This window comes from Lytechinus variegatus, chromosome 13 (genome assembly GCF_018143015.1).
Source record: "Lytechinus variegatus isolate NC3 chromosome 13, Lvar_3.0, whole genome shotgun sequence".
Taxonomy (NCBI): Eukaryota; Metazoa; Echinodermata; class Echinoidea; order Temnopleuroida; family Toxopneustidae; genus Lytechinus; species Lytechinus variegatus.
Genome location: NC_054752.1, coordinates 32,743,871 through 32,765,552, shown reverse-complemented (window position 1 = coordinate 32,765,552; position 21,682 = coordinate 32,743,871). Strand labels below are relative to the sequence as shown.

The window sequence follows — 21,682 nt, the reverse complement described above, 5'->3', positions numbered from 1 at the left end:
ATGCGTGAATAAGAAAATAACCTAAGTAATATCATATGAAAGGGGAGATTCTAAGCTTTAAATTGGTAGGTCATTTGTCTATTCTATTTATGATTAAGTTATGATAAATGATCGCTAAATCTCGGTTTCGTTTATTCTGGGACGCACTGTATATTCATTATCATATACCGTTATCATATATCATCATTGTTATAGCATTTGTTTGTTTAAGTTATAATGAGCCTTATTATCAATCACTATTACTATTATGATCATAATTTGTATCATCATTATCATTGTTGTTATCACTACTATGTTTGTTATCATTAATATCATCACCATTACTATAATTATCATCATAATATGTGCTTTTATTGATCACAATACAAATTACACCAATGCCTACTAAGTGCTATTCCTAAAAAAGCACCTGAAACACGTATTTTCCATTTTCTGAAAATGCACCCCTTAACATGTATTGGCATGTGAAACCCTACCCTTAACAAATATTGGAAACAAAACAATACTCTTGGCAAGTTCCCTGAATTGACCCCCTAAACAAGTACAGCGATATTTTTATTATGTCACGGATGGCGGTCATCGGTTTTACCTTCACCTACATCATTTGGGTTTAGTAAAGCCCCACCTCTCACGCAAATCATACTCTAATAACACTTAGTGTTGACTCATGGGGTAAAAGTACATCCTTTATAAAACATATTTAGTCTTAATTTTTTACACCCTCGCAAATTCGACCCTAAACACGTAGCTTTCCTAACGAAAATAGATACCCTTTTTTCATTATTTTAGTGATTTTGACACCCTTATCACGTTACTTACATAACGTGCTCTATCTTGAAAAAGACATCCTTTTTACGTGTTATTTTGGTCGCGCATGGTATCCACTCGTCAATGTAAGTGCCCCCCGGGAATCTATCACACCACTTACTTGTGTTATCTCCCCACTCCCACTGAAAACCGCTTGAGGCATATCCCAGTTTGGTCACAATTACACCAATGCGTCCCGTGGAAGACAACGGCACCGTCGCGGTGACAGACCCCGAGTCGGCTGGAGTGGAAAAACGGTAGTTCTCGTCGCCAGATACCACAAGGACCATGGCATCCCCCAGCCCCATGTCGTTGGCGTCGGCAACGGTGATGAAGAGAGAGATGATGAGAGGTGTGCCGCATGTTGGTCCTGTCCAGTCTTCATCACACAAACAGTTAAATGATCTGGTGCATTGCTAGAGATGAAAAAACAATGCCGTATTCGATGATAATTAAAATACACTTCCTTTCAGTGATACTTCTCCAAGCTCAAAGACTGCAACACTAACCCGAACATTGAAACCAACCAATGCAAGTTCGGTCGATGCTCTTGAATGACGAGACACTGCGAGAGTCCTTGTGCCTAGCCAAGGAGCAATATTCGTAGTATAGTAGGGAAGGTCCATGGAGCAATTAAAGGTTGAGTTCGAGGGGTAAAAGCGGTTTCGTGGATCGATGGATTACTGCGTATCACGGGCTCAGTACTGATAGGCCTATACCTACATCACCCGGTGCTACAAAATTCGGCCTATAGAAATACCCATTCCCTGTTGCTTCTTTTTTTTCTTATTAAAGGATAAATGAAGACTTTTGATTCATGCTTTTCGATGTGTGATTAATGTGTATTAAAGTTTCCTCCTCATTGAGCGTACATGAAGAGCATCCAGTTATAGGTTGGTGACTTGGGTATGGTTATTCCAGTAGGTCATGGGACGCAAACCCGTTGTTATAAACGATGCCTAAGTTTTTTCCGACCTTAATCACATCCCCAGCCGGAGCAGGGATCGATGAAAAAAATCACTTTCATTTTGGAGTGAAACCTCTTCTTTCTTTTTTTTTGCCTTTTTTTCCAACCAGCACCCCCTCTTCAAAATTCTTTCCCAGGACCCCTGCTTTGAATGAATGCCCAATGAAATGATGTCATGGGAGTGATGAACCAATCTGCATGTATCAAACTGTGCTCAGTCATTCAAAGATTATACGCTTATGGTGATTGCTTTAAGAAGTCCCTTAAAACTCTTTTGTTCCAGGCAACTGCCTTCATTTAATATGTCATTCTGATTTTTGGTTTGTATAAAAAAGTTACCTGAAATTGTTAGCGCTTTGGGTCATGTGGGAAAAGCGTGTTATAAATGTCGAGTATTATAACTATTGCTGTTCTTTTACTCTTAAACTTATTAACCTAAACCCTAAGTGAACGACCTACCCCGTTTCCTGAACATACAGCACCCGATGTACCGACTGGACAATTGTCAAAAGAATACGCGTCCTCGATTGATTCGCAGTTGTAGTCAAAGCACACCTGATAGAAAAACGAGGGATTCAAAAGTATATATATTTCTATAATCTTGATAAAGTAACCATTCTATGACACTGAAGCAACTAAAATTCAAATGATATTAAGATTTGAATTACTATTATTTTTCAATTATATGGAATTGAAATCAATTTTATCAGCATCCACTATTCACAAATGTGTCAATTGGTTCAGACATTTACGAACAAGAGTGGAATTAGAGTAGCAATTGATGGGAATGCACACAGCAATAAGAACTACATACTTCAGCAAAAACATACTGTAAAGGGGAAAACGGCTCGTGACGTCCATATAAACAAAGAATAACAAAGACAAAGGAGCAAACCAGACGAGGCTTCATAAGTATGAAAGTCATGCAGAACACCAATAAGCCTTTGTCTTCATCAAACATTCAGGGAAATTGTGACAGTAGCCATAAGATTTCATTGCAACGAAAAGGAATGGAATATCCATGGATTATATATAGATTTATGGTATATCATCCACAAATAGGTATGTTGTTACATACAGAATGCCACTGATGTCACCTACCTGGCCTTCCCCACACTTTGTCCCGGGTGTCACATCTCCGAGACCGCTGAAGTCTATCCGGAAATAGTCTGAAACCCACAAGGATCTAAAACATAAAACATAAATATCACACGGTGATCGAAAAAACACACTACCAATTGAAAAGTCAAGAATACATTTCATGACACACATGAAGATAATTTTTCACTGAAATATATATATAAAAAAGATAATTATTTTTCAAAATCTAATTTTTATTAGATTATATATTGCCCATAATTCCATGATATATTATCGAAACTAAGAAAGTTCAGTGCTTCTCTTGAATTACAAACCATTCTTCACGCAGTGTGCACACAGACAATACCCACTTAAGTAAAAAAAAAAAAATACTAGAACACTGTTGGTAGAAGTTTTAGATCAAAATAATTATATTGAAAATAATCATCATTGAATTTTAGGCAAGACTTTCATTATGAAGGCCTATGTGCTATTTTAACTGCTATTTTGAAAGATATGGATGCATTTAGATCACAACAGATATCGCAATTCGTCTCGTCGCCATCCCCGGTGGCAATAATTAGCTTATACTCTCATGTAAGATAGAAAAGACAATGAAAAACAAGTTAGAGAAAGATGTTTACTTACAAGCAAGACCCATTCGAACTTGAGTCAAGTGTCTGGAACCCGATCCCATCTAGTTGTTCTGCATTGGTGCATTTTAGAGCTCCACAATATGCGCTCCTAAAACCAGGTAAGAGGTTGACATGATTATGGTTACCATCAGGGGTGGATAAAATATAAGGGGTACTGAATGGATATATTTCTTCAAAATTTGAGACGAATCCAAAATTTTTAAATATTGTCTTCTGATCGAGAGAAAAGAAATGATTGACAAGGATATACACACTCAAATAAACTCACTCACACACGCTCACACTCACATACACACCTACCCACATCGTCTACATGTACACACACTCCAATCCTCACTAGCCATACACATGTTCCATCCTCACACACACACACACCCCTCACCCATCCCCAAACACAGGTTGTAATTGGTTTTAAAGGGGAAGGTATTTCTCTTAAAAGATGAATTAATATTGCAATTTAGGGCAACTACCGGTACCCCCACCCCAAATCATTGCGTTGCCACAACCATCATTCAACTCAAAAGCTTCATGAGTATAAATGCATTATATAAATTCAATTTCAAATTGAACAAGTTTTTTAACATAGGACGAGAAAAAAGTTTTCCCTCCCAAAATGGTCAAAATATCTTTCCAAATGTGAGAGACATTTTCAAATTTCAAAAAGGCAAAATTTGTCAATAGATTCATTTAAATATAGTTAATAAAGCATGTCCACTTTTCTACACGGGTTCCCCTGTTTGGACACTTCTGATAATAACAAGAGGGACATCGTCATTTTCAACATCGTAGTCGTTAAATCATGATAAACTACATCGTAATTAGACGTTAACTAGACCATCAACTAAACATCAAGAATTCCTTTCTAATGGGGTATGCAAATTGCTACATGAAATGACAATATTCCGATAATAAAATCCTTATTATCATCATTATTGTCAATTAAATCATCACTATCATTATTTCCATCTTTAACACAATCATCACCATCACCATAGTCATTAACAGTTATCATCATCATCCTCTCATCATTAACAAAATCATCATCATCTGTATCATCATCATCATTCATCATCATCATCGTAGTCGTCATCACTATATTCCCAAAATCTCCATCATCACCATCGTCATCATCATCATCATTTTATCATCATCATCATTATTATTATCATCATCATCTTCATCATCATCATCTTCATCATCATCTTAATCATTATTGTTCTTACCCCGAATCACAAGGTGCATAGGTAACGTTGTAACTGCCGTCAGTCAAGGAGATTGCATCAATACCACAGCGACCGTCTGGCCTCATCCCTTCCGTGTTGCCTTGGTAACAGCCTCCACTAGATGCTGCTGCATCTGTGAACATGGAAAACAGTTATTTAGTGACCATGGATTTGTTTGAATATTATTTTACTCTTTCAAAATTTCAGTAGTTTTCAATCTAGACAAAATCGTTTCATGCATGACGATGTCTCGGCTTCTACGTTTTGTCTTTTTAATAGATTCCCAACCTGAATTCACATCGTCATCACATTCACATAATTTTATCTTTAGGTCGATCTTATTTTTTATGAAGGGAAATTGGAAACCCTCCTTCCCACCCCCACAAAAAAAGAAGAAAGAAGGAAAACCCAATCTCCAAATTACTTTTAAATCTATGCATCAGTAGTCCCGGGATATCAATGACAAATACTTTTTTTCGGTGTAGCTTTAACCATAATAACATTTCTGTAGGCATGGCTATGATTATGTTAATACTAGTCATATTCATATACACTTAATGTAAATATTAATAAGCTTACCGACTCCCATTGAAGCCTGGCACTGGTCATCTAAAGTTGGACAACGACCTTGGAAACAATATCCCTATGGAAAATAAAGAAGAAACGAGAAACAATACCCGTAGATCAAGTCAGTAGACCAGCTCGTAGTTCCCTAAAGCTCGTAGTTCCAAATTCTTCTTAATGAGAAGAATTTGAACTCGAATGGCACGATAGTTTATTGTTCAATGAAATAAGCACCAACTTTGATGTCTTGATTATTCATTATTATTTAAATTGTGCTTTTCATTGTAGATCCGCGGGAAAGCAACGATGCGTCCATGAGCGACTAGTATGTATTCAAAGTAGAAATGCAACACATACCTTAATAATGAGTTCATTGACGTGCTATTCTATAGTGAGCTTGCCTATACAATTTATGCACCCTGATATGCCAGGAATGCTTACGTGATATAATGCTTTGAACGTTACCTTTCCTTATACATTGTTATGTAAGAAATGAAATGTCGTAGCTTCTGAAGGTTTCCATGGTGAACGAGAATAGAGTAGTAGGTTTCACGGGACATTTTTCTTGGGCGATTATTAAACTCGACGTTTCGACAAGTGATAAAGGAATTCACGTATGAGTGTGGAATCCAGCCTTGGCCATAAAATGTTTAGTTGGGAAGGAGAAAAATAAATTAAACAGAATGGTGAAAGTTTGAAAGAAATTGGACAAGCAATAAGAAAGTTATAGCTGCTTTAAAATTGAGATCACTAATACTATGTAGATTTCAAATTGGCAACTGGGTAAGTAAATTATGACAATGGGCAAGGACAACTTTCCCATAGGCCATGTACTTTATTATCAGGGATTTGTGGTTTTCTCCTAAGTACCCATTCCCCTGGGGCAGTAATCTAAATATAACCCATGTAGTATATTGTTTTATGTCCTCATGAAAGAAAAATATAATTTGAAATAAAACTTTTGGGAAAAATGACATTTTAGCCATAATATGTATTGGAGTACATGGAAGAGTAGTCCTTGCCTTACATCACTATGACATCCCATATGCGGCCAATTTGAAATCTCCATGGGTATAGTGATTACCAATATTTACAACTTTTAAAAATTCATATCTTTCTTTTTGTTTGTCCAATATTGTTCAAACTTTCACCTATCAACTTGTCTGATTTTTCTTTTCCTTATAAAAACAAGTTTTTATTTGGGTTGGATTCCCCTTTAAACCCCAAGCAGTTGGACTTCTCTTGATGAGCATGTCAAAGTAGAGATTCAGAAGAGAAGGCGGCAAAATCACCTAGTACATAAGTACTAAAATCCTAGTTGTAGCCAGATGTTACTTATAGGGTCAAACAGCTTTTCTATTCTTTGATACTTGCAACACTAAATGGGGTAAATTAAAGTAATGCAAATTCATTTTTCTGGGACGGAAGGATTGAGACAGGAGAGATATAGCTAGGATGGGAGAAATTAAACGGGAGGTCGCCGAAAACGGGGAAAGTTGGGAGTCCGCGTTGGAGTCAAGTCAAGCGCCTCCAATTTGATATTTTAAGGTAGGCACTGGTTGATATCAGAGGCACAAGTGCCTTTTCGACTCCCAATATTGCCAAGGGACTGTAGATTCTTAATCGTTTGGTGAAATTTTGGGCTTATTGAGGTATCCCATAGCAACTTACACTTCCGTTACCACAAGATGTTCCGTCATGAAGATAATCGTCAGCCGGACACTGCAGATGGAAAATAAAAGATGACGAGATTTTTCATTAAATATTTGATTTGAAAATGGAGGAATGCAGTACCTATCCAAATACCCAGTGTTTGTACCAAAATTGTTTGTTCATTTTTATTTTCTTATTATTCTTATTTACATCCTTCTCCTCCTATTCCTTTTTCTTCTTCATTCTTCTTCTTCTTTCTTCTTTTCCTTCTTATTGTGGTCTGGGATGTAAATAAAAATAATTTGATATGAATGAATACTAAGAAATGTTAAGTTTATTTATGGATAGGTTTATCGTGTATAAAATAATTACAAGGAAACGATGAAAGTTTTCTAAAATATTCCAATTACCTCTCCCGATATACCATCGCATCTGTCTGCCAGGTCGCACTCTCCATTTGCTGCTCGACATATATTTCCACTCATCAACTGCAAAACGAGAGAGAAAACGAATACTTAGACACTTTACAGATAAACCAATTAAAGAACATAATTCTTTTTCGATGATGGAACCTCATTAAAATGCGATTCTGCCAATTCGAAACAATTTCCAAAACAATGAAACAAGGTGTAAATTAAGTAAGGCCTATAATACTTTTCTTATTTTACCCTATTCAGAACTGCGCATGCTCAAAACATTTTTGGGCATACACATTTCTGCGCGGGAATAAAATAATAGCTTTGCTTGTTTTTTTTATCACGCAAGCATCAACTGACCAATCGTTTATTTAGAATAATCGTGAATATTCATAGAAGGGGTATGATATACCTTACACTGGTCGCAACAATCTCCATCTTGGCATTCACTACCTTCTGTAAAATGACATGTATCGTCACAACATGAGCAATTCTGGGAGAAAAGAAAAATAATATATTGTTATAATCATGTAATTAATGACATCGCACAATAATATAACAGACAATAACAAAACTGGGTGTTGTGGCTTGCGCCTGTAATCCAAGCTCCTTGGGGAAGAATAGTTGATGCAGAGGTTCGGGGTTCTAGCCCTGGTCTCGTCTTTCTGATGGTGACGCTGGTCTGTCTCAGATGCAAATAATGATATTTGATTGATACACGTCTTTAAAAACTCAATTACACACAATATAACGAAAGTAATATAATAAAGTATAAACTACGTCTGTTACATTATCTTTTGTTGATTTTGTTATCATTTTTATCATTATTGTCATTATTAACACCATGATATTTATTAAAATGGATCTCCTCACCAACCGCCCCCAAATAAATAAATAAACAATAATAAGAGCCATCCTTAAAAGTGAAACTGACCAAGTTGGTTACCTTTTTATATCGTAGCATGATTATGTAATATCCTAATAATTATTTGTGGTCTAATTAATTGGGTTACCACACTTGCATGAAATTTTGAGAACTTACCCTACCACCGCAGTCACAATCCTCTCCTTCATCAACGTAATTATTACCACATCTTGGACTCTGTAAAATAAAAAGAAACAAAAAACATAATCAAAACAAAATGATAATGATATATTATTAATAAAAATCACATCTTTTTTACACAGGGTATTTAGTCCAGCTCTCACGAACTGCTCCCCCTGCGGACCTTGCATAACGTACTTATTAAGCAAAACAAAACATGGAGTCATTTTTATAAGAAAATTAGTGCTAAAAAAGCGATTTCAAATTTTGGTGCTCAAAGTTGAAATGTTGTTGCGTGCTTGGCTCTCAGCATTGAAATATTTATGGACCTATTATTATTGTATTATTTATAATAGGCCCATGAAATATTCCTCCAAGTATTGACAACATGGCATGTTGTTGTTGGGAATTTTTTCGAAAACGTCTCGTGGAAAAGAGCTAAAATGTTTGATTTTTAAAATGAATATCTTATTTCGAGATAGATTTTGACGTATTATTGAAAAGGTAATTTTTCCTCACTTATATTTCCCTTTCTTTCCCTTGCTCCGTCTCTTTTCCCCCACCTTTCTTTTTCGTAGTGGAGTATTTTTTTGGTGGGAGGGGGGAGCAGGGAAGCTCGAGTCCTCATCGCAAAGTACCAGTGGTATCACCATGCAGAAGGTAATCAAGAACACAGTATATATTAAAAATACCTGTCAAATGGCAATGAACAGCTGGGAGGCCTTTGTCGAAAATTGTTGAACCGAAATAACAATTTCAGCCTAAGTTTCGGAGCTGAGGGAAAATTGCAAATAATTATGTTGTTTGTCCATAGTCAAGGACTAAACTGCTGTTTGGATTCACCAATTTTGACAGAGACTTCTTTGTTGCTCGTTGTTAAGACGAATTATGGTAAAAGATGCTTCGTCTACCGAGGTGCCCAAATATGGAACTCTATTGAAAAGAAAATCCCCCCTTGTATCACTATACATTCCTTTAAAACACATCTTAAAAAAATGCTCATCCCCCTCATCCTGATTATTGTTTTTAAAAGCACCTGCATCATCCCCCCCCCCTCATTTTAATCTCTTAGCCCCTGCTCGAGTTTAGTTTATCTTTAAGTTATTTCTTTATTGTTTTTCATTTATTCCTTACTTTAGTCCCCCGATTGTTTTTATATATATTTTGCTTTTATTATCATATTGTATTTTGTTTCTCGCCTTTTATTCTATGTTCTTATGATTTATGTCATATGATTTTGTGTTTTTGTAATTATTGTTTGTTTATTGTACATTTTTATTGTTGTGTGTATGGACCCCTACGAAAAACAGCATGTGCTGATAGGGTGTTCCATCCCACAAGTGGTAAATAAATAAATAAAATAAAAATAAAAGGAAATTTGATAGTACATTCACTATGTTGTTCAAAGCGTTCCGCGTCTTTGTGCAAAACTTCCAACTTACCGTTGGAGCTTGATCTGGCGGGCCGTAGAGACATCGTATGTGACCTGCTCGAAGAATATCCTCATATTCTTGAATGGTGCATTGTGCGAAGACAACAGGTGGCGCTTCCAGCCATACACTGGAAGTGTACATCAAATGAAATAAATATTACAAATCATTCTTTTATCATTGTGTGTTAATCTCTTTTCTCATTACAATTTCATACTTTATATCGTTAAATGAAAGCTTTTTAGTTAGCTTGAAACTTATAATTTTCGTATATTTTGTGATTAATATACCATGTTGCCGTAAGTGAGGGTAGCAACTTCAAAATAAAAATACATCGCAATACCTATACTTTCCTACTAAGTATGGAGCATGTTGACAAGGGGAAATGGTAAGTAAACTTACGAGGTATCTGGTGACATAATGCACCCACCATCACTGCTGCAACTGCAAATAATGCCTAAAAATAAAAAGGGGAAAAATAGTTTTAAATTTAGGATTGAAAGAAAAAAAAATGAAATACATAGTAATCACTATATGAAATACCTTTCCACCAGGGAAATATAATAGTAATCCACATTCAGGAAAAAAGGATTGAGATGATTACATTTCTATAATTTTACTGTACAAGAATGTAGATTCACTATAGCAAAATAAACTCCACAACAGGGGTGGATCCAGGATTTTCCAAGAGGGGGCACATTAAGCCGATGAAAAATTTGACAAGAAAAAATAAAGGTCTTCACTTTCAAAAGGGGGGCAAACTTTTGTTTTAACGACATTTTACATTACAAAGTTTAATTGTGCCTCTCAAGGGGGCTGTTGTGCCCCCTGGATCCGCCAGTGCTTTACAATCCAAAGACTGCATGTCGAAGATCTTATATAAAAAGGTCCAGTAATCTGAATTACAGTGAACTATCATTCTAACGTTCGAACCTTAAAAAAGTGATTGTTATGTGTTTTCATGATTACAAAAGGAACCCGCGAACTCCAGTTTATGAGCTTCGTATCCCACTGAACCACAATGCCTGTCTTTTTAAAGTTCAAGTTCGCCCAAGAAAATCGTTGATTTAATTCAATAGATAATTAAAGAAGTAGAACGCTCAAAATCAGATGTAGTTCTAATAGTTTGATTAAATTTTCAGTGTTATGCTTGTTAGAATTTTGTCTTTTTATTTAAACCATTTTTTTATTGGGAAGAACTTGTCCTTTGAAGAAAATTACAAGGGACGACTTAAATAGGAAGTAATGATTTATCCATTTGACTCGCATGCATAATGCTTATTGAAAATTTGGAAGAAATTTATTCACCGTCTTTTGCTTCATAGTAATCCTCGTTTAAGAGTCCAAAGTTTCTGGCAATATTCCGAGCAAATGTCCCAGCAGATTGCACTAGGAAAAAAGCACCAACGTCCTAAAAAGATATAAAATTAGAGATTATATTGCAGAATAAGTTATCAAAGTGTGGTATCTAGGAAAACAACCATCGCCCCAAACCATCCTTAAACCAACTCATACCGTCTTCTTCAATATTCACCTAAATTGTTATCATACTCATTCGCTTGATTAACATCACTGATAAATCACCGGGGTGGATCCAAGAGTGTCGAAGGGGCCTTGTCAGCCCTCCTTTCCCCGAACCATTTCTGTTTATACACCCCGCAATGGCGCCCCTACACTAGGTCAGTTCGGATCCGCCTTTTTTTTTTTACTGCTGGTAGAAATATCATATACTGATACGAAACTTAAACGAAGTGATAATTTTGACCCCACCTTGACTATTCCAACGGCGCGTGGTGTGCACATGGTGCCGAGGGTTGCCGCCCCGAATGCAAAGTTTTCTCGGTCGGCCTCTGACAAGGGCTCATCCACAGCGCTGGGTGAAAGAAAACATGTCAAAGAATTTATGATTTGCACAGAAAATGTAAAGAAAATGATAAATAAAGTGTTGTGGTTTAAATTTACCGTTAACAGACAAGTAAATTTACTCGGCAATTGATTTATGTTCAGAAACATGCTTAAAAACATGTACTCTACAATTTTTCATTAATTTCATACCTAAAGTCTTTGTTCCAATCCATTCAGGTTCCAAACACCATTTAATTCAATTCGAATGTAATTTCCAATAACCTCAAAGCGAGAACTTTAAAATCTACATTTTGATACGAACGTCTACTTTAGGAAATCATTTTGAAGGATTCAATAACGTCTGCATTATCTAATCTGATACTGTTCTGTACTTTTTTAAATGAAAATGGAAGTAGATTCATATATGATACATCTTTAAGCATATAGGGGGACGGTGCCTTGTGGTGAAGTGAAGTGGCTTTATCTTGACAATCAAAATTATATATATATCGCTATGACGTACAATGTTGCACTCAGCGTCGCCTATTTTTTGTTTATGGAGGAAATGTATTTATTATACCAAAAAAGAGGAAAAACTAGTTTATATCTTACGTTATATATTCTGTGACGGTTTCGTCGTGGGACAAATTTCTTACTACATTTTCCAAGTCAGCAAGCATCTTGTGAAGGTTTGAAGTGGCGTCGATTGGATCTTCGTCCATAAAGATGGATATACTCCCAACGATGATGTTTACTTTTAAAGGGTCGAGAAACTACGAAAATAAAAAGGGAACAAAAGGGATGAATGTGAATGTAAATGTAAGTAAAACTTGAGCTGACAAAATAAAATATATCTTTTCAGAATGTCATATTTCGAGAACATGAGCAATTAAAAAAACACGGAATCCTAGTAATGAAATATATACTAGTATATTTCATAACTTCGATTTTGTCGCTACAAGTAGAGACAGTTGTGTTTTTTAGAATCGCTTTTTTGTACTTAAGCCATTCTCTTGCTTCTAGAATCATGTGATAGCATTTCATTTCATATATCTTAAAAATTGATAAAATGTGGTCAATGGAGAAGCGGTGATTTCTTTTTTAAATCGTAGGAAACGGGAAGTTAACTCGAGTCCTGGGTCCCGTAGCACAAAGGTTGACGATTAATCTTACGCTTCATTTTTACAATTGATTGTACATTGTAGTCACTGCCATCAATCGTTAACAAATTCTACTATCATTGATTAGCTTTGTGCTACAAGTTATGGTTTAAAGCATTTCAGAATCTATATGGGTGACATTACTTACAATTCGCTCCAGAATATCAAAATGGCAACTCTCATTTTCAGAATGCATACACTGTAATAACTGTGGTGTTAAAACTGACATAAATCGGTGTTAATGGAGGACTACGCCCTGAGGTGTTAAAATAACACTCTACAGATTGAACATAACACCAAAGAGTGTAAATGTAATAACCATAGGTGTTGTAATAACATCTATAGGTGTAAAACTAACACCACCAATTGAACACCGGTGCCACTGGTGTGGTCCTCTAGGTACACCGGTTAACACCACAGTTTTTGCTGTGTAAGGATAATTTCTAAGTATTTATTACGTAATGCTATACTTACCTGATTTGCCAGGCTCACGATTTGATTAGCTTGATTTGTGCTGACACTATATCTGTCATTCTGTGAAAGATTAAATTAGCAAATCGAAAAAAAATGAATATTTTTAATAAGATTTGTTTTTCCATCGTAATTTGACTTTTCGTGGATGAATCAATCTTTAAATCAGTGTCACATTAAAAATGCATTTATTCTATTTTATTTATTTTCCTCAGCAAAGTTTGCTTATTTTATCTAAGTTTCACTCCACAGCCAGGTTGCTAAGAGACAAGGAGTAGATCTTATGCAAGAGTGAGTAGGAGATGAGAGAAGTGTGTGTGAGATTCCTTTTGCTAGAATTGTGTGTTGTGTCCAGGGTGTTAGACTTGTATAGGTCCCTTTTAGTGAGCTCAGTGAGCCTTTGTTTTTAAACAGCTGCTTAAAATACTTTTGGGGAAATTGCAAAATTGGGAGGAGACCCCAGTAGCTTTCCACTAGTTTTCTGGCATTGCATCTTGGAGACTTTGTGTAACACACACCTATGCAATTTTGGGGCAGTCGCCATTTTAGCTGCCATCTTGATAATTTTTGAATTTCAACTTTAAGCAGAAAAACAGCCTTTCTTGTTTGATATTGGCCAGAACTTATAAATACCTGTATGAGGTCAGATTTAGCTGAAATTATGCTGTTATTTTTATGCCTGTATTGAAGAAGCCATCGGTAAGTTAATCTGTGATTTCTTAATTCTTTTATTAAAAAAAAAAAAAAGATTGAAAGACTTCAGAGATGATTTGAAATGTAGATGTAAATCTTTATAAACCTTATGAAATAGTAAAACACTTGTGATGAAGAATATAAGTATCATAAAAGGATGTTATTCTATAAGTTTACGTGACAGTGAATTCATTCTTTATAAAATGATATTCTTGAATGTGATTTGAACCTCAGAGTAAATGTTCAAACAAGTTTTTATTAATTATAGTATGACATGAAAACAACCTCCAGTTGATGTTACTGTTAGGACATATCGTAGAGAGATTCTTGGTTTTGTCTTTAATTTTAGATGGTTCTAATATCGGGATAAATTCCAAGACCGGATATTTTCCAGGATCGGGACATTTCCCAAGACCGGGTCGCTTTGGAGACTGGTGAATTGTTTTAAGCTGAACATTATAAAGTGCTGACTCTTGAGGTTTTCGGTCAACATGTCATCTGACAGATAAGTTGTAAATAGCAGTGAGAGAGAAAGCAGGAGACTTTCGTTAAACTTGAACTAGCTTTCTAAATGCCAGAAAGTCTTGAAAATTGACATTTCAGAAAATAGACATTGATTATGAAGATGACTGAACATGAACAGTTTGATAGTGAGAAGAGTTTATTCCAATTTGGATCCTTGTAAGATGTGATGTCGAGTAATATTGAGAAGAGTTTATTCGAATTTGAATCTTTGTACTTACATATGTCGATTGACAGAGTTTTGAGCTAGAGTTTAGGTGCACATTTTTTTTAAAGCTCAAGGACTTTAAAATGTAATGACAAAAATGTTGTGATAAGAAATACAAAGTGGTGAGCATAGAATTCTATGAAGGTGGATTAATGCAGGATCCTTTCATAGGAATTTTTGGTAGTCGTTATTGTGAAAAGAAAATGAAGAACAAATGTGACCATGGTATAATTACGATGTATTCAGGGGTTTTTTCTCGTAATTTAACAACTTATACCTTGGTCACATTTGCTCTACGGCGGCCGTACGGCGAGTCGGAAACAGCCGTTTTATTAATTTTGATTCAAACCACCCTATATGTAGTTGGACGAAAAATGATAAAACGGCTGTTATCAACTCGCCGTACGGCCGCCGTAGAACAAATGTGACCATGGTATTAAGGGTTTGATATTTTTGGAGGTAATTTTGCAGGTGAAAATGTAATACACTGAATGTTGAAGTTGGTGATTAGATCAGTGCAGGATCTTTTCAGTTATATTGGAGTTAGAGACAGATCGAGAGTTGAATATTATAGCTTGGGTCAATGCAGGATCCTTTGATTGTAAACTTGTGAATCAGAGTACTTTTCAGAACACTTTATCATTTGGAGGTGTTAGTTTTATTTCCCCTTTTGAACGTCAAAGAGAGATATGTTGATATTGGAGTTTTGTATACTGAAATAAATTGTAAATTGTGATTTGGTATATATTGAGTTTTACTTGAATTTTATTTGGAGTCCGCCCATGTGACAATCAGTTTAATATCTGGGTATACACGAAAAGACTAAGTGACATTGAATCTAATTCTAACCTTTACCCATATTACATAATATCGATATACTCACAAAGCTTGAGGAGATCATTATATTAGCTGTGATGTACTTCATTTCATCGGTTACTTCTCGTCTCACCTACGAAAAAAAAAGAAGGGAAACGCATTAATACTTTATTTTGCATTCATATATTTACTTATTTCCACTCATGGATGGAACATCCTTTCTAGCATGACATCTGTACTTCTAACAGGTCCATTTTAAATTATGAGGAGGGGGAAGAAAGAAGTCGAGGGGGGGATTGGAAGAGAAATGCAGACAGACTATAAACCAAATTATTATCCGCTTGCTCTTATGCTTACTGTCCTCTTGGCTTGCCATAGGTAACTGTATCCTAACTCCATTCTAATTATATAAATGCGGGGCTCCTTTTTCGCGGGCACGTTATATAATTATGTTGTAAGAAAAAACGTAACATTTTGTATTCCTTTGGGTTTCTCCAAGCATGGACCTTAGACCAGTTTCATAAATCTTGTGAGAATAATGAATTTGCAATAACAGTTAAAAGCTACTAAAATCATACAATTTGATTGGTTGTTAATACACTAGTTTTAGAAACTGTGCATTTGTCATTGTAATAAGTATTTATGAAACGGGATGTTTATGTGTTTCAAGGAACAAACACACGCTCACAAGCTGGTGCATGGCTCGATTGACAGGACGCACGTGATTCCGACTGATTCCATTGATTAACGGTACCCCTATCCACAAATAAGGTGTATATGAAATATGTTTTGAATCGGCAAATTAACTATGACACTTATTTGATTAATACAATGCCATGGTTGATAAAAAGGGTGACACGACCTTTGCTCCTGTGAAAATTGTTCCGGGTTTAATTTCTTCTAAGATGTAGGGTTAGGGTTGCAATAGGGTTTTGTGTTATGTTTAGGGTAGGGTATAGTGTTAAACCCAGGGTTGAAGTTAGTCATTTGATTAGTGAGTAGAATTTAGAGCTGAGAAAATGTGGACAAATAAAATACACTGGGTTGAACATGATAAAGAAATTTCATTTTCTTACCCTTCTGTGTTGGTGTTGTTTTGATGTAGAATATAAACTCCTCCATTCGCTCTTCGGACCACTATCAGAGATCACGTGATCGCCAAAATTATTCTGAAAAAAAGGTAGAAAATTTTACATTTACCGGGAGCCAAATTTCAATATACAGTTATTACGTCTACTAAACGAGACTATTGGTTTCTTTCACATGTTTTGACCACTCTTTGGCTTTTTCTAATTGATATTATGACACTGTAATATATGCATGTAAATTAGTCAGCGGCGGATCGTAACCCAGAGGAGACAACACTGTAAAAACTGTGGTGTTAAAACTGACACCAATTGGTGTTAATAGAGGACCACACCCTGAGGTGTTAAAATTACACCCTAGAGATTGAACATAACACCAAAGAGTGTAAATGTAACAACCAAAGGTGTTGTGATAACACCTATGGGTGTAAAACTAACACCACCAATTTAACACCGGTGTAAAATAACTGGTAAGCTCCTCTATGTACACCGGTTAACACCACAGTTTTTGGTGTGAATGATTGGAGGGGCACTGTATTGCTTGTGAACAATACTGTGCCCCCCCCATGCTTTGTCTCCTCCGGGTCACGGTCCGCCACTAATTCTAACAATACAATTCGTGCGATATGAAGAAGTTATTTCACGAATAATTTTTAATCAATTAATTATCCTCATTGATTTCATTACCATCAACACCATTGTTGATAAGTATTGTATGTCCTTATCATTAATATTATCATCATATTCGTCATTAAATCATTATTACCTTCAATATCATTATTCATGTTTCTTAAATGCACCCATGGGAGGAAATCCAAGGGGGGGCAGGGGGGACGTGTCCCCCCTACTCAAAAAAGTAGGGGGGACACAATATCAAATGTCCCCCCTACTATTTTGGGTCTTTGGTGAAATATATCACAAAAAATGGGAATAAAACGTGCGTTTTGGGACGAGATGACCTTTTTTTTTGCTTGTCAAGTATATTTTCGTCTAAATGACCTTAAATTTTAGATAATAGCCCTTTTGCTTGTCAAATTTTCCAGAACCTTGTCCCCCTACCTTTGGGGAGAGATTTCCGCCCCTGAATGCACCCACTGAAAAAAGTGACCTATAGAAACTTACCTTCTGTTCATGTGGAAGCCTTGGCTCAATAAAAAGAGTGTCACTCCCAGACAATATGATACCCCTGTAAGACGCACATAGTCGCAGAGATAAGAAAAAATATTTGGATGAATTAAAAAGAAGATCAACGGCGATTATGAAAGTGGTATTGTATAAATATTGTGCATAATTTAAAAAGAATACATACAGTGCTACAGTTGGAATAATGAACTTTGGAGGTCAATGAAGAAGAGAAAGAGAGCAAACACTTTCCATAATTATAAGATACGATTAAGATGGAGAGAGCATGTATTTATTATTATGAGTGTGTGGGTGTGTATAAGTGTGTATTCTTAAAAGAAGGGATAAAAGAAGCGGTAGATAATTTCCAAAGGGAAGGAGAGATATATATATAGAGAGAGAGATGGGGGAGGCATTGGAAAATGTATGAAAAATTGACGACCGAAAACGAAGGGAAAATCCTCATGAGGCATGAATTGAAATTGTGCAAAAACTATTTAATACATACCTTAATCCATTGCAGACGTCGAGTGATACGAATGACCCTTGTATCTCCTCAACTATACCCTCGTATTGGCAATCGGTTGGTATCTTGAAAATTAAAGAAAAATATGAATATTATACTTAACGAATGATTTAAAAATAAATGTTGAGTTGCACTCTAAGAAATAAAGGTTCAAAATTGAACCCCGAAAGGTTGATGCAAAATCAGCACCCTATGGGTTCAACCCCATAGGTTGGGGTTCATTTTTGAACCCTGCGGGATCAAAACTGCACCCCTAAATTCAAACAACCCCTAGGGGTGCAGTTTTGAACCCGCAGGGTGCAAAAATGAACCCCAACCGCAGGGTTCAATTTCACGGGTTCAATTTTTGAACCCATAGGGTGCTGATTTTGCATCAACCTTTCGTGGTTCAATTTTGAACCTTTATTTCTTAGTGTGTGGGTTTAAAGATATGTGACTGATTTTTAGGCTAACTATACTAGGTGTCTAATGAATAAGTATTCTTAGCTAATATTTATTTCTTAAATGAAAAAGTATAATAATATGACCCCTGCTATTCAGTTGAGTTTGAAATATGACGTATCATCTATTTGGTATCGCCCTCCCCCATCCAAATACCTGCATTCGGTCACCGTAACACTTACCGATCTTGTACCAATGATCTGTTGTGATGCAAAAAATATTTCTTTAGCTCCGTGGACCGCATGGTGTCTAAAAGGGAGAGGAAATACGAAAAAGATCAGATATAAAGTAACTCTAAAACCACAATAATTCGGTTTAGAAATATCAATTTCATCTCATATGTGCAATCATCTAGTTTTACATGAATACAGGGGCGTTGCCATGATATATTTTAAAAAGGCGTAAGATGGACTTAATGATACTATAATTCGTTCAAGTTAATTAATTAATAATAATAATATAGGGTATTTATATTGCGCACATATCCACCTTGTTAGGTGCTCAAGGCGCTCCTATATTATCCGGCTAAGCTAGGCGTTCATAGCGCACACAGCATTTTAAGGAATTACTTCCTACCGGTACCCATTTACCTCACCTGGGTTTAGTGCAGCACATTGTGGATCAGTTTCTTGCTGAAGGAAATTACGCCCTGGCTGGGATTCGAACCCACGACCCTCTGTTTCAATGTCCGAAGACTAATCCACTGGCCCACAACGCTCCACATAGATACAGAGATAATTATTACAAAGTTGCCGGTTTTCTATTCTTCTTCCCTCTTTTTCGCTTAGTTTCCCTTTTCTCTTTCCCCCTTTTTTTAAACCTGTGCCCCTGTCCCTTCCCCTATGTCGCCACCCAGAATGAATATGTTTTATCATCCAAAACCATCAGCTACCGTTTTTATGTTCAACGTACATGGATGGCGGTAGCTCGGTATTATTTGAAATTTCCAGATTTTAATGCATTAGCGGCGCCAAGTGAACCCGAACTAACACTCTGAAAGAGCTGGAACAGAAGAGGGAGGAGGATTGGTGTGTTTGTGTATGTGTGCGTTTGTGGATCATTACCTTTTCCGGTGTAGGATACTGTGTAATCACATTTTAATAATTGAAAATTCAATTTCTCACTGGAGAAAGACGATTCAACACATCGTCTCACGGTAAGCTAGCTTCAGTAAAATGTTTACACACCAGGCACGAATGTTTTTCATAGTTTATGCGCGCCATTTGACTTGATGGGGTGTTTCAAACTAACTAACCTTCACCGAATGATTTGAAATAGTGTAGCAAATAAGTTTACCTTCCAATATGGAAAAGTTTTCCAAAGTTCTATTATAAGTTATAATCATTGGTGGCACATACATTTCTTGGAATCTGTGATCATAATCATTACCGCATAAGACTACGATAATCTTTGTTAAATTGTTACACGGCAAACATTAATACCATAAAAACAAATCTCTTTGCTATGTGTCTCTTTGAATCTCGTAAAGGTATTTGGAAAATGCCCAAGCAATTAAGGTAACCTTATCATTCATCTCACTTCTACTTCTATAAAAAGATCTTGATTTGCCAGAAATCTTAAAAAATAACACTATAATTTCAAATATTTCGACGAGAGAAAATTTGGCGTAGTTTGACACATTTGGTGCGATTAAATCACATTTGAATAAATTTTGTTCATTTATTAATCTTTTTGGCAGTAAACAACTCCCCTCATTGCAGTGATCAGGTCATTTCGCAAGTTACAAGGTGAGATCTTTTCAATCTCTTGTTTAAAAAATCCAATGGGGCTTAATTTCATTCTCCTATACGTTCGCGCTTTTGTCATGTTTGTGGAAGTTGTTTAGATTTGCTAATGTGTGGGTTGGTGTGAAAGTGTGTGAGGTACATGTATGTGCGCGCGAGGGTGGAGGTGTGCGTGCGTCTCGGTGTGTGTATATTTGTAGGTAAGAGTGGATGTGAAAGCTGGCTTTTAAAAACCTTCAGTCAGATATGGCCAATGTTTATTTTATGTTCCTGTGTCACGTTTGTATAGAGGTTGCGTTGAGATCGTGTCTGATCTGATAACTTCTCCAGATAACCACCAACTCTACTACATCTTTCCTTCCAAATTTTCGAATGATATGCCCCATATACCCCTGTCTTTCCCTACAGGCGTTCATAAGATAACGCTCATTTGAAGTCACGCCCATAATTATTCAAACAATTCCCATGATGCACCGCGAACGAATTGCGGTTTATTTAGGCTTATCAAACTACAATTCCCTTGAGAAATCATTTTACATTTTACCATTACCCATGTGTGTACCTATACCTGTGAGAAATGTCATAATCCTATCCTTTCAAAAATACGAGAAAAATAGAATCAAATATTTCTTAATTGCAAAGCCGATCCGTTTGAGTGATGCTCACGCACCGTGACACATTATTCCATAATCTTTTCGTAATTGTTTGAGATTAAAAGGATCATAATGATTAACGATTGGCACTGTTGCACTTTTTAGAAATGCAGTAGGCGTACAAAAGTTCTTTCATTTGTATGACCATCTATGGCAAAACAAATCATAGTTGGTTAATACCCTTTACGTCGACCTACTAATGCAAATGATGTTCGCTGACCTGAAAAGACATGCGTGGGACTTGAGTGCAGATTTGATACAACTTGTCTTTTTATGGGTGATTCCCACCAAAAATCTGCAATTAAAAACTGCTGTGGGGGAAGGGGTGTAGCTGGTAGGACTACATGCAAAATTAATTTTCTTTATTTTTCTTGTTTAATCCATAAGAGAACACTTCTACTACTACCACTACTACTACTACTACTACTACTACTACTACTACTACTACTACTACTACTACTACTACTACTACTACTACTACTATAACTACTACTACTACTACAACTACTACTACTACTATAACTACTAATACTACTACCGGCTGCTGCTACTAC

At 36.1% G+C, this 21,682-nt stretch overlaps 1 protein-coding gene across 1 annotated transcript in view; it reads right to left on the bottom strand.

The window, feature by feature from the left end:
* The window catches only part of LOC121426939 (mucin-17-like), a 65,975-nt gene that overhangs the window by 24,895 nt on the left and 19,398 nt on the right, over positions 1 to 21,682 (bottom strand). Inside the window, exons 4-24 of the mRNA XM_041623359.1 lie at positions 18,913 to 18,979; positions 18,272 to 18,354; positions 17,764 to 17,827; positions 16,633 to 16,725; positions 15,624 to 15,689; positions 13,321 to 13,380; positions 12,299 to 12,459; positions 11,612 to 11,714; positions 11,150 to 11,252; positions 10,244 to 10,298; positions 9,854 to 9,971; positions 8,409 to 8,468; positions 7,779 to 7,859; positions 7,361 to 7,438; positions 6,969 to 7,019; positions 5,313 to 5,376; positions 4,734 to 4,866; positions 3,503 to 3,598; positions 2,876 to 2,960; positions 2,234 to 2,329; positions 929 to 1,223 (exon numbers count right to left, since the gene is read on the bottom strand). Of these exons, the coding sequence (XP_041479293.1) occupies positions 929 to 1,223; positions 2,234 to 2,329; positions 2,876 to 2,960; positions 3,503 to 3,598; positions 4,734 to 4,866; positions 5,313 to 5,376; positions 6,969 to 7,019; positions 7,361 to 7,438; positions 7,779 to 7,859; positions 8,409 to 8,468; positions 9,854 to 9,971; positions 10,244 to 10,298; positions 11,150 to 11,252; positions 11,612 to 11,714; positions 12,299 to 12,459; positions 13,321 to 13,380; positions 15,624 to 15,689; positions 16,633 to 16,725; positions 17,764 to 17,827; positions 18,272 to 18,354; positions 18,913 to 18,979 (2,012 nt within the window). The remainder of the gene's footprint in view (positions 1 to 928; positions 1,224 to 2,233; positions 2,330 to 2,875; positions 2,961 to 3,502; positions 3,599 to 4,733; positions 4,867 to 5,312; positions 5,377 to 6,968; positions 7,020 to 7,360; positions 7,439 to 7,778; positions 7,860 to 8,408; positions 8,469 to 9,853; positions 9,972 to 10,243; positions 10,299 to 11,149; positions 11,253 to 11,611; positions 11,715 to 12,298; positions 12,460 to 13,320; positions 13,381 to 15,623; positions 15,690 to 16,632; positions 16,726 to 17,763; positions 17,828 to 18,271; positions 18,355 to 18,912; positions 18,980 to 21,682) is intronic.